At 44.7% G+C, this 11,346-nt stretch overlaps 1 protein-coding gene across 1 annotated transcript; it reads left to right on the top strand.

Moving 5' to 3' along the window:
• The first annotated feature begins 4,961 nt into the window (after window positions 1–4,961).
• Window positions 4,962–6,455, top strand: LOC101177678 (keratin-associated protein 16-1). Its single transcript, XM_004092700.1, has one exon. It carries the CDS (start codon window positions 4,962–4,964, stop codon window positions 6,453–6,455), a length of 1,494 nt encoding a protein of 497 aa, XP_004092748.1.
• Window positions 6,456–11,346: the final 4,891 nt, after the last annotated feature.

Raw genomic sequence — 11,346 nt, forward strand, 5'->3', positions numbered from 1 at the left:
TTGTCTTACCTGGAACCAGCTACATTTCTTCTGCCTGAGTCCTAAGGAGGAGAGAGTGAGTATACCTCTGCTAGGTAGGGCCCAGCCGAGGTGTGTGGGTCCACCTGGGAGGTTAAAACTCAAAAGACAGTTGATTCAACCTCTTGTTGAAAGTGATCTTAAGCTGTGTGTGTAGTAAAACTAATTTTGCTCTTGCCCTGGAAAAATAGTATTTATTTTTATGCCTACAAAGCGATGTTTTATTTGACAAAGAACAAATTTTTTCTGATTATAAGCATAGCAGTGAACTCTAAAAAATGAAAAAATACAGAAACATATAAAGAATATAGCATTCTGAAGGCTCACCACTCAGTTTATTACTGATAAGCTTTCCAGACTCTTTTCTAAGCATATTTATGAATAAAACTGGGATTATGTTGCTTTTACCATTTTCTTTAAAAAAAATTTTTGTTTCATTTTTTATGGTTAACTTTATTGAAATATAATTTACATATAATAAAAAGTTCCCATTTTTAGCGAACAGTATGATGTGATCTGACATTTGTGTATACTTATATAACCACCACTGCACTCAAGATCTTTATGGAACTTTCCATCACCCCCAGAATTCCCAGTTTGCCCTTGCAGTCAGTTCCTGCCCCATCCCCAGACCCTGGCAATCATCAGTCTGTTCTTTATGTTACTATAGATTTCACCATGTCTAGAATTTCATATAAATCATGCAGTATGAACTATTTTTCATTTTGCCTATCATGTTTTGTATGTATTCATTGTTGCAGGTATCAATAGTTCATTTTTTTCCTACTGAATAGTATACCATTGTATAGATAAACTACCTTAAAAATATATTCATCTGCTTATGGGCATTTGGATTCTTTTGCATTTCTGGCTATTATCAATAAAGCTGCTATGAACATTCTCGTAGAATTTTTTTTTTTTGGTGAATATATGCTTTATTTTGGATAAATACCTAGCAATTGGATGGCTGTTTAAATGGTAAGTGAATGCTTAACCTTACATGAAACTGCCAAGTTGTTTTGCAAAGTGGCCACAGCATTTTGTATTCCAACCAGCAATGTCTGAGAGTTCCAGTGTCTATGTCCTTGCTAACACTTAATATTATCAGTCTTTTTATACATTCCAACAGGTGTTTAGTGGTAGCTCATTATGTTTTCATTTTTTTCTTTCATTTATGAACCCAGCAGTATTATTAGTGTCTTCTTTTGGAGAGAACCTGAGATTTGACTCTGCCCTGGTTCAGTTTCAGACTCTACTATTTGAGCCATTTTCACTCTGGCAGGAACTGGCATCTTAGGAACTGGCTTTTTAACCCCCAAGACAAAGCCACAGCCAGAGCAGGAGCTGCCAATGGGACACACTTGTCCAGAGACCAGTGAGTCTGCATTGAATAGTTGTGATTCAGAGCTGATTATTCTATTGCTCATGGTCATGCCTCCTGGATGCATGAGTGGAGGTAGTGATTTTTGAATTACTGATATAGGCTTGCCCTTCTTAGCTATCTACAGAGGTTCTCATTTATTCACTCAATAAATGCTAATTGTGTGCCTCCAATGTATCAGCTGCTGCTCTGGGTGCTGGGTATACATCTGTGAATAGACAAGGTCCTTGCCCTCATGGTGCTTATATGAGGTCAAGGGGTGAAAAGAGCTATAAAGAAGAATAAAGTAGAAATGGGCTACATAGTTGAATGACCTGCCTTTTCATTTAGCAGGGAAGGATTCTTCGAAGAGATGACATTCCAGCACAATGGATGAGTTTCTTGGCTGAGAGAGTTTGTGAGAAATTTGTTTGTGGGGCGGACTTCCATTCTCTGCTGGTTTAGCTGAGGAAGAGAAGTGAATGGAAAAGAGAAGGGTCTCAGCAGCTCCCCTGTGTTTCCCTCTGCAGGCCTGTCCAAAGTCTTCTTTGCCCACTCCTTGAGAGCCACATTTAAAAGAATGGCACTCCCTCTTCCTAATCTTCCATTTCCAACCACCATGACCCGTCTCTCAGGTCTCTGAACCTGCCCAGTTCAGGCTGTTGCCATGAAACTTCTGAGTAATTGCCACAGACCCCTAATGGTCTCCTTTCCTTCAGACTTGCCCTCACCCTCCCTTCTCCACATCCAGAGAGAGGGCACACACCCTTCCGAAAGGGCTACCCTGATCAAGTTACTCCCCTGCTTAAACCCTCATTATCATTTAAAAAATACAACTTCTTAATCATGGTCCACAATACCTTTCACGATTGGGTGCCTAGTAACCCCTCTTGCCCCACTGCTTTTCCCTCCTATCCCCTTTGCTTTTCATCCTGGCTGTGTTGAACCATTTGCTGCTTCCCAAATGTTATGTGCTCTATGTCTTTGATTTCCACATCTTGTCTTTTTCCTGCCTTTATGACCCCCTTTTTGTCCACTCTTTTTGAGCCTTCATATTACTTGAAAAGGCTTCTCTAATTCCCCCAAAACCATGTCTTTTTTTTTCTTTTCCTTTGGGACAGAGTCTCGCTCTGTCGCCCTTAGTGCCATCTTGGCTCACTGCAACCTCTGCCTCCCGGGTTCAAGCAATTCTCCTGCCTCAGCCTCCCAAGTGTGGCTGGAATTACAGGCACATGCCAGCACGCCCAGCTAATTTTTGTATTTTTAGTAGGGACGGGGTTTCTCCATGTTGGCCAGGCTTGTCACAAACTCCTCACCTCAAGTGATCCACTCACCTCAGCCTCCCAAAGTGTTGGGATTACAGGTGTGAGCCACCATGCCCAGCCTCCAAAAACCATGTCAATATCTCTCCTGGGTGCCTCCAAAGTGAGGGCCTCGGGGAGCTGTCACAGTCAGGCAGTGACCCCTCAGCACTCACAGGAAGCGTGGCCACCTCTACCATGTCTGGCAGATGCTGTTCTAGGAAATGTCTCTCCATGCCAGCGATCTCTCTCTGCTGCATCCACCCCCTGCATCCCTCTTTCACAACACTTGCATTCTGTACCATACTTGCTTATAGATGTGTCTCTTTTCCAAACTTGGGCCCCTTGTGGCCAGAATTGCAACTCACTCTTTTTGTATCCATCACACAGAACCCAGTGTTGGCTGGGTTGAGTGCATAAATAAAAGAGAAACTGAGTCAATGATTGCATGAATTAATAAATGAAGGGAGGGATGAATGGATGGCACAATGGATGGCAGAATGGTTCAGCTTTTCCAAGCGAGAGCCTGCCTTTTGTGTTGATGAAAACATACGGCGAAGGCAAAGTAGGCCCTTCACTGAGCAAGATGTTAAGTCCTGGTATTCGGAAACCTAGGATTCATTTCTCCTTTCATCTGTTTCAAGAGTAGCAAAGATGAGTCTTTTGTTCACAAAGTCTTTGAGAGGCACACTTGAGAAGTCTCTTGTTTTTACTCTTTACCCTTTGGGTCTTGCAGACTTTTTTGTTTTTTAAAGGAATTGTCAAAATCATTAAAAGCAAGGAAGACCCTGGAGGTCTAATGAATGCTTGAGGAGGAGCAGAAAGGCTGGGTCACATACTTTCCAGGGACAGGTCAAGCCAATGTTCTATGCTCATGTGATAGCATGGAGGATGGCGGTGACTTTGACGAAGTCTTCTGAGAAAGGTAGATCTAGACAGGTTGGTGAGAAGGAAGGACAGCAGCCTTAGATCAGGGACAGGTTGTGTGTGATCTTCAGCAAGTGACTGAAACTTTCTGACCCTCTGCCCCCATTTCTTCATTTCTTCTTTTTTCTTTCTTTTCTTTCTTTCTTTTTTCTTTCTTTCTTTCTTTCTTTCTTTCTTTCTTTCTTTCTTTCTTCTTTCTTTCTTTCTTCTTTCTTTCTTTCTTCTTTCTTTCCTTCCTTTCTATCTTCCTTCTTTCCTTCCTTTCTTCCTTCCTTCCTTCTTTTCTTTCTTTCTTTCTTTCTTTTTCTTTTCTTTTCTTTCTTTCTTTCTTTCTTTCTTTCTTTCTTTCTTTCTTTCTTTCTCTTTCTCTCTTTCTTTCTTTGTCTTTTTTTTTTTTTTTTTGACAGAGTCTCCGTCTGTCACCCAGGCAGGAGTGCAGTGGCTTGATCTTGGCTCACTGCAACCTCCACCTCCCAGGTTCAAGTGATTCTCCTGCCTCAGCCTCCCAAGCATTTGGGATTATAGGTGTGCACCACCATGCCTGCCTAATTTTTGTATTTTTAGTGAAGTTGGGTTTTTGCCATATTGGCCAATCTGGTCTCGAACTCCTGACTTCAGGTGATCCGCCTGCCTCGGCCTCCCAAAGTGCTGGGATTACAGGCGTGAGCCATGGTTCCTGGCACATTTATTCATTTCTAATGGTGGAGAAAAATCTCTGCCTCATGGGGTTGCTGGTGGTTTTAAGTAAGATCATTGCTGTAAGGTGCAGTCATTTAAAATCCAGCCCAGTTGTTCTTTTCCCAACTGAGTTCATCATCTCTCCTCTCAATTAAACTCTGTATGTCTATTGTTGAACTTATCATTGTATTGCAGTGAGTTTGTCTGCATGCTTATCTGCCCACTAGACAGCGAGATCCAAGAGAATGGGTGAATAGGTCTTATTCCTGTGGCAGCCTCTGAACCCAACCCAAGGCCTTGTATGGAAGACTAGAAGGTGGATAAATCATAAGTTTCATTCTTCTTTCCCTGTTCACAATGCTCAGAAATACCGATTATCCAGTTTGGAGGTGAGGATCCTTCTTCCAAGACTACCTGTAGCTCTGAGGATTCCAAATTTAGCACATCAATAAATAAACAGCTTCTTTATGGGTAGGTAAACAGCTTCCAGATCAACAAATGGTGGTATAATAAGATGTTCCTCTGAAAACTGGCCCAAACAACAATGAGGAAAAGATGCAGTAGTCCCAAACAGAACACACCAGTGAGGGGGTATAAAAGTGAGGGCCTCAGGGAGCTGTCACAGTCAGGTAGCGACCTCTCTGCACTCAGCACAAGGAAGCACGGCCACCTCCATCATGTCTGGCAGTTGCTGTTCTAGGAAATGCTTCTCCGTGCCAGCCATTTCTCTCTGCTCCACTGAGGTGAGCTGTGGAGGCCCTATCTGCCTGCCCAGTTCCTGCCAGAGCCAGACATGGCAGCTGGTGACTTGTCGAGACAGCTGTGGATCATCCAGCTGTGGGCCACAGTGCTGTCAGCCCTCCTGTCCTGTGAGCAGCTGTGCCCAACCCCTGTGCTGCGAGCCTGTCATTTGTGAGCCTTCTTGCTCTGTGAGCAGCTGCTGCCAACCCGTGTGCTGTGAGGCCACCACCTGTGAGCCCTCTTGCTCCGTGAGCAGCTGTTGCCAACCTGTGTGCTTTGAGGCCACCATTTGTGAGCCTTCTTGCTCCGTGAGCAGCTGCTGCCAACCTGTGTGCTGTGAGCCTGATATTTGTGAGCCTTCTTGCTCCGTGAGCAGCTGCTGCCAACCTGTAGGCTCTGAGGCCACTTCCTGCCAACCAGTCCTCTGTGTGCCCACTTCCTGCCAGCCTGTCCTCTGCGAATCCAGCTGCTGTCAGCCAGTTGTCTGTGAGCCCAGCTGCTGTTCAGCTGTCTGCACCCTGCCTAGTTCCTGCCAACCTGTGGTCTGTGAGCCTGCCTGCTGTCAGCCGGTGTGCCCAACACCTACCTGCTCTGTGACCAGTAGCTGCCAGGCTGTCTGCTGTGACCCCAGCCCTTGTGAGCCATCTTGCTCAGAGTCTAGCATCTGCCAGCCAGCTACCTGTGTGGCTCTGGTCTGTGAGCCAGTTGGCCTCCGCCCTGTCTGCTGTGTTCAGAGCCCATGCGAGCAACCTTGTGTCCCCAACACTTGCCAAGAGCCTTCTTGTTGTGTCTCCAGTATCTGCCAATCCATCTGCTCTGAGCCCAGCCCCTGCTCACCAGCTGTCTGTGTGCCCAGTCCATGCCAACCTACTTGCTATGTAGTCAAGCGCTGTCGTTCTGTCTGCCCTGAGCCAGTTTCCTGCCCATCTACCTCCTGCCGACCTCTTTCCTGCCGTGCAGGGTCTTCTGCATCTGCCATCTGCCGACCAACTTGTCCTAGGACTTTCTACATACCCAGTTCCAGCAAACGGCCTTGCAGTGCTATGGTTTCCTACCGCCCGGTCTCCCGTCCGATCTGCCGCCCAATCTGCTCTGGACTCCTCACCTATAGGCAGCCATACGTGACATCCATCTCCTACCGTCCTGCCTGCTACCGCCCATGCTACTCCATCCTGCGCCGCCCAGCCTGTGTCACTTCCTACTCTTACCGCCCAGTCTGCTTCCGCCCATCTTGCACTGAGTCTGACTCTTGCAAACGGGATTGCAAAAAATCCACTTCCAGCCAACTGGATTGTGTTGACTCAACCCCCTGCAAGGCGGATGTCTCAGAAGAGGGTCCCTGCCAGCCCACTGAGGCCAAACCCATCAGTCCAACCACCCGTGAGGCCACAGCAGCTCAGCCTGCTGCCAGCAAGCCTGCCAACTGCTAAACTGGCTTCAGCCCCTCAATTCTTGCAAAGCAAGCCACCAGCTAGAGACAAAACTGCAGTGTCCTCCCCAAAGCTCATTATGACTTAGCTAGGAGCTCTTTCTTTCTGCATTGTTACTCACCATCTGCTTACACCTCAAAGAACTCATCAGAAATGTCAGTATCCTGATCACTTAAGTGAAGGCCTTCTGGACAGTGAGAGGGAGACATTCCATGTTCTTGTCTTCTGCTGCGATTAAGCTGAGAAGAGCCTCTTTGCCGCACCATCTCAGGTCTCTTTCCTGCATGTAGGTTTTTTCTGTCATCTTGTATGTGCTCCCTTGCTATGCATGCTTGTGTTCCTTAGGGACTTCTCCAATCAGGTAAAATACGTAACTGTCCAATAAAGGTGGCTAAGCTGAAGCGACTTGCTGTTCTCCTTGCTCTTCCATTAATGCCATAGTCTCATCAGTGACTTGCTTCTTTAACAGCAGCTCCATTCAACCATCCATCCACCCACCCATCCCTCAGGCATTATTAGACAGCAGCTAGGTGCCAGGGACTGTGTTTAGCTCTAAGAATAAACATAAGAAGTCTCAGTCTTTGCTGTCAAGAAGCTCACTCTCTGGTGGGCAGCAAGACAATTATGACATTCCTTTGTGCCAAGTACTCAGAGATAAGCACAGAGCACCATGAACTCAGCAGAGCATGGTGGGGGAACAAGGAAAGAATTATTGGAGAATGTGATACTGGCATCGAGCCTTTCAGTACGAGTAGGAATTAACTAGTTACAAACAGGAAAGGAAAAGCTTTCTAGGCAAAGGAGACATGTACAAGTGAACGGGGCTTGAGAGCAAATTGTTCATTAGGCGAGGCATGGGAGAGTTGTTCTTCAAGGAATGAGGCATGAGGTCAGATCGTAGACAGTGATCGTAGACAATGATGTTGGGACTGGCATGCTAGACAGAGGTGTTTGGGTTTGATGCAGGGCTGACATGAAGGCATCAGGGGGCTGCATGCAGAGAGGTAACAGGAAGAGCACTGGGTTTTGGAACATCCCTCTGGTCTTGGTGTGGAGAACCCAATGGAAGAGCATGGTTCTGGATATAGAGAGGCTGGGGAGGAAAGGAAGCCAATTGTTTTTGGGTCCACAGTGGAAGAAAAACAAGTGGGGATCAGGGATCATACTTACAACAAAGAAGGTTGGGTAACTTGGATTTCTTGTGTGAGAATTTTGTTTATGTTCTCCTAGCTCCTCCAAGACACTCATAAGATAAATTCCATATCTTACAATCTCCAAGGACAGAGTCTCTTCAAAGCAGTCACTCCCTACACTTAGTGCACAGAATGGAGGCCTATTCCTTGTGCTCAGGGTGCACCTTGAGTCATCATGAGCACAGTGTGAGGGTCGACCAGGGCTTCTCAACTTCGGCATTATTGACATTTTGGGCTGGGTGATTCTTTGTTGTAAAGGCTGTCCTATGAATTGTAGGATGTTAAGCAGCATCCCTGGCCTCTATGAACCAGATTCTAGTAGCATCCCTTGAGGGTGATGATCACAAATGTCTCCAGACATTGCCAGACATTGCCAAACATTGCCTGGGAGTGCAAAAATCACCACTGTTTGAGAACCACTGGGTCAGACTACAGCAGAGGGAGAAAGTCAAAAGCAAAACTTATCACATTGGTGTTGGATTTACTGTCTCATCAAGCCATTGAGATTTATCATTGTCTGCTTCCAGAGTCAAGAGGGGAGTTGGCCAGCCGGATGCTGTGGCTAAAGCCTGTAATCCCAGCACTTTGGGACACCAAGGTGGGTGAATCACCTGAGGTAGGAGTTGGAGACCAGCCTGGCCAACATGGTGAAACCCCATCTCTACTAAAACTACAAAAATTAGCTGGTCATGGTGGCACACGCCTGTAGTCCCACCTACTAGGAGGCTGTGGCAGGACAATTGCATGAACCGGGGAGGAGGAGGTTGCAGTGAGCCAAGATCACTCCACTGCACTCCAGCCTGGGCGACAGAGAGAGATTCTGTCTTAAAAACACGCACACACACACACACAGAGAAAGAGAGAGAGAAAGAGAGAGAGGAGTTGGCTAGGGTTTTGAACCTCTGTGCCAAGCACTGGACTAAGTATTTCATATGGATTACAGCAATTCTGTGAAGTAATATGTATTCTCTCGTATTTTTTCCCCTATACATAAGATGCAGAATTTGAAGGACAAACAATCCAAGTGCCCATCAATGGACAAGTAAATTGTGGTATATTCACCCAATGAGATATTATACTGTGAAAATAACTGGAAAATGGTGACATGAAATAGCATGGGTGAATCTTACTAACATAATGTTGATTGATATAAATAAGCTCTAGAAAACCATACGTGTGTATATATATTTATGTATATTAATATAATGAATGTATATATACACACACTCAAACATATATGTGTGCATTGTTCAAAAACCACAGACACACATATGTATGAGTATACATGCATTTATACACATACGCACACACACAAACACACACATATATATATATAGGGAGTGATAAAATTCACAATTGTCATGGCTAATAAGTAGCACACAAATGACTAAAACCCAGCTCTTTCCAAAGCCTAGGTTCTGTATGGATCATGATATGTCTCAATGTGGTCACAGGTGTCTTTGTTGATATACTAGGTGCTTTTAGTGCCTTGAACTACAGCAAGACAGGTGTTCTTGCTATTGAGAGTTTCCTTTAGGAGAAAAGAAAACAAGAACAGAATCACTTAGAGAAAAATGGATGTAGAATGGATTGCTTTAAAACTATAAAAGTGGTATAGGATATTGGACTGAAGTTGATGTATATTTTTCAAATATACTCATGTTCCCATTTTGATTGACATATTTGGTAACACTGAAAGTATTAAATACTTCCTCTGGGAAGATGAAGAGTTTTGGGGTGTAAATATTCAGCAATAAAATGCAGTGCAATAAAACGCAGATTGAAAGATGCCAACATGAATACAGACAAGAAGGAGGGCAAAAGAAGTGATCCACGGTGTGACATAGAAACCAATTGTGGGGAAAAAGGCGTTCCAATGGCAGGGGAGAAGGTTTTCCAGACGTTGTTCTCATCAAAAATGTTTCTCTTCTTTTTAAAATGAGGGTGAGGAGGGTGCCAAGGAGAAGGCATTTTGTAGCTGGGGGTTTGCAAAGTACCCTTCAGCGTTTTCAGTATTTTCAATAATTTGTGAAGCAACCAAAACAAACAAACACCCACAAAAAACTAACCTGAGACACGGCAACGCAGTTGATGAAATCGCCATACTTTGAAGACTTAGGTAATTATCTAACACATCCAACAGACTGAGTTAGTGGCAGAGCCAGAAATCAAGGCCAGCCCCATCTGGCTCCCCACACCGTGATCTTTCCACTCCGTCATGTGCCTCCAGCATGAACCAGGCCAGGACGTTGGCTGGTGTAGAACACTGGACCTGGTTGGTGATGCGGAGCCAGGACAAGCCCGGAGGAAAAGCAGAAGGGCTAAGAAAGTCCCTCATGAATTCCTCTCGGAAGGGATTGGTTTAACATTAACACCACTTTACAGTGATTTTTTTATTATCACTGCTGGCGTGTTTTTATTTGTATAGAATTCATATGCTGTTGATGCCCTAGGGTGGGTTTGATCCTTCTTGATGAAATATTTGGTAGTTTTAAAAATTTCCAAAATTAAAAGACTGTGTTTGGATGTATTGATAAGTAGAGGTAAGTATTCACACCAGTGTGGTCTAGCTGCTGATTACAGTCACTGGAGTGGGCGGAGGATCCCCAGGATGGGGCCTGGGCAACCTGCTCACGAGCCAGCCTGCTGCCATAGGAGTGTCAGCCTGCAGCCACTATATCAGCGTTGCCTTCTCCCTGCCTCCCCAAAGTCAGGGGATCTAATAGGTGGTTAAGATCAGGGGTTTGGCGGTCAGACAAAGCTAGATTTGAATTTTGTTTCTACCCCTTATCATTTGCATAATTTTGGGAACATGATTTAAACTCTATGAGTTAGTTTTGCCACTTCTTCTGTTTTTTTCTTTTCTGTTCTAAAAACATCTTGAGAGGAACCAATTTGGGGGAGATTTTAAGCTTCCTAAAAAGGCCAATGAAGTTTTACATTTTAATCTTAACTTCGTTTTAAACCTGGTTTCTTCTTTATTTATTGCTTTTTTTTTTAGTTTTGCCACTTCTAACATAGTGATGAAAGTATACTTACTAAAGTCATTGTGAGGATTCAATGAAAAATGCAGTCAAGGACTTGATCTAGTAACTATGCAATAAATGAAAGCCATTTCTATTGTTATTATTAGTAATAGTACTAGTAAACAAGTTTCAGGAATGCTAAATGGGAAGGTTTTAAAAAGAGGTAGAGGCACTTAAGTGTCCCTGGGTTCCATGGACTAATTTTCTATTCCCCATCTTGACACCCCCTCCCCAAACTGGGTCAAGTCTTCATTTCTGATTGAATGGTGCAAAGCTGCATTCCTGGAGGAAGAGCAGGGCCACTCTGGCTTGGCAGAGGCCTCCTGATGAAAGGTTAGTGCCAGGAAAGGCCTGCTTCAGTGAGGCTGGGGAGCAACCTGTAAAAGAGACAGCTCATCCAAGAGCAAGAGCAGTGTCAACGAATCCAAATGCAGCGCAGAAAACTCCCGACTCAACAGACACGTTTTCAAAGTTGGAACAACATCTCCCAGGCTCCTGAAGCCTGCTAATCAGATGTTTGCATGCAAATGAGTAAAAACAATAACAAGGAAAGATGCTGCACGTCGTGCCAACACCCCTAGTGAAGGACTACAAAAGCCCCTCTGTTTCGGATGTCTTTCCAATGCAGGTATACTGAGCTTGCGACTTCCCAGCAAGGTCAGCACCAGCACC

The sequence above is a fragment of the Nomascus leucogenys genome, unplaced genomic scaffold (assembly GCF_006542625.1).
Source record: "Nomascus leucogenys isolate Asia unplaced genomic scaffold, Asia_NLE_v1 Super-Scaffold_285, whole genome shotgun sequence".
NCBI lineage: Eukaryota > Metazoa > Chordata > Mammalia > Primates > Hylobatidae > Nomascus > Nomascus leucogenys.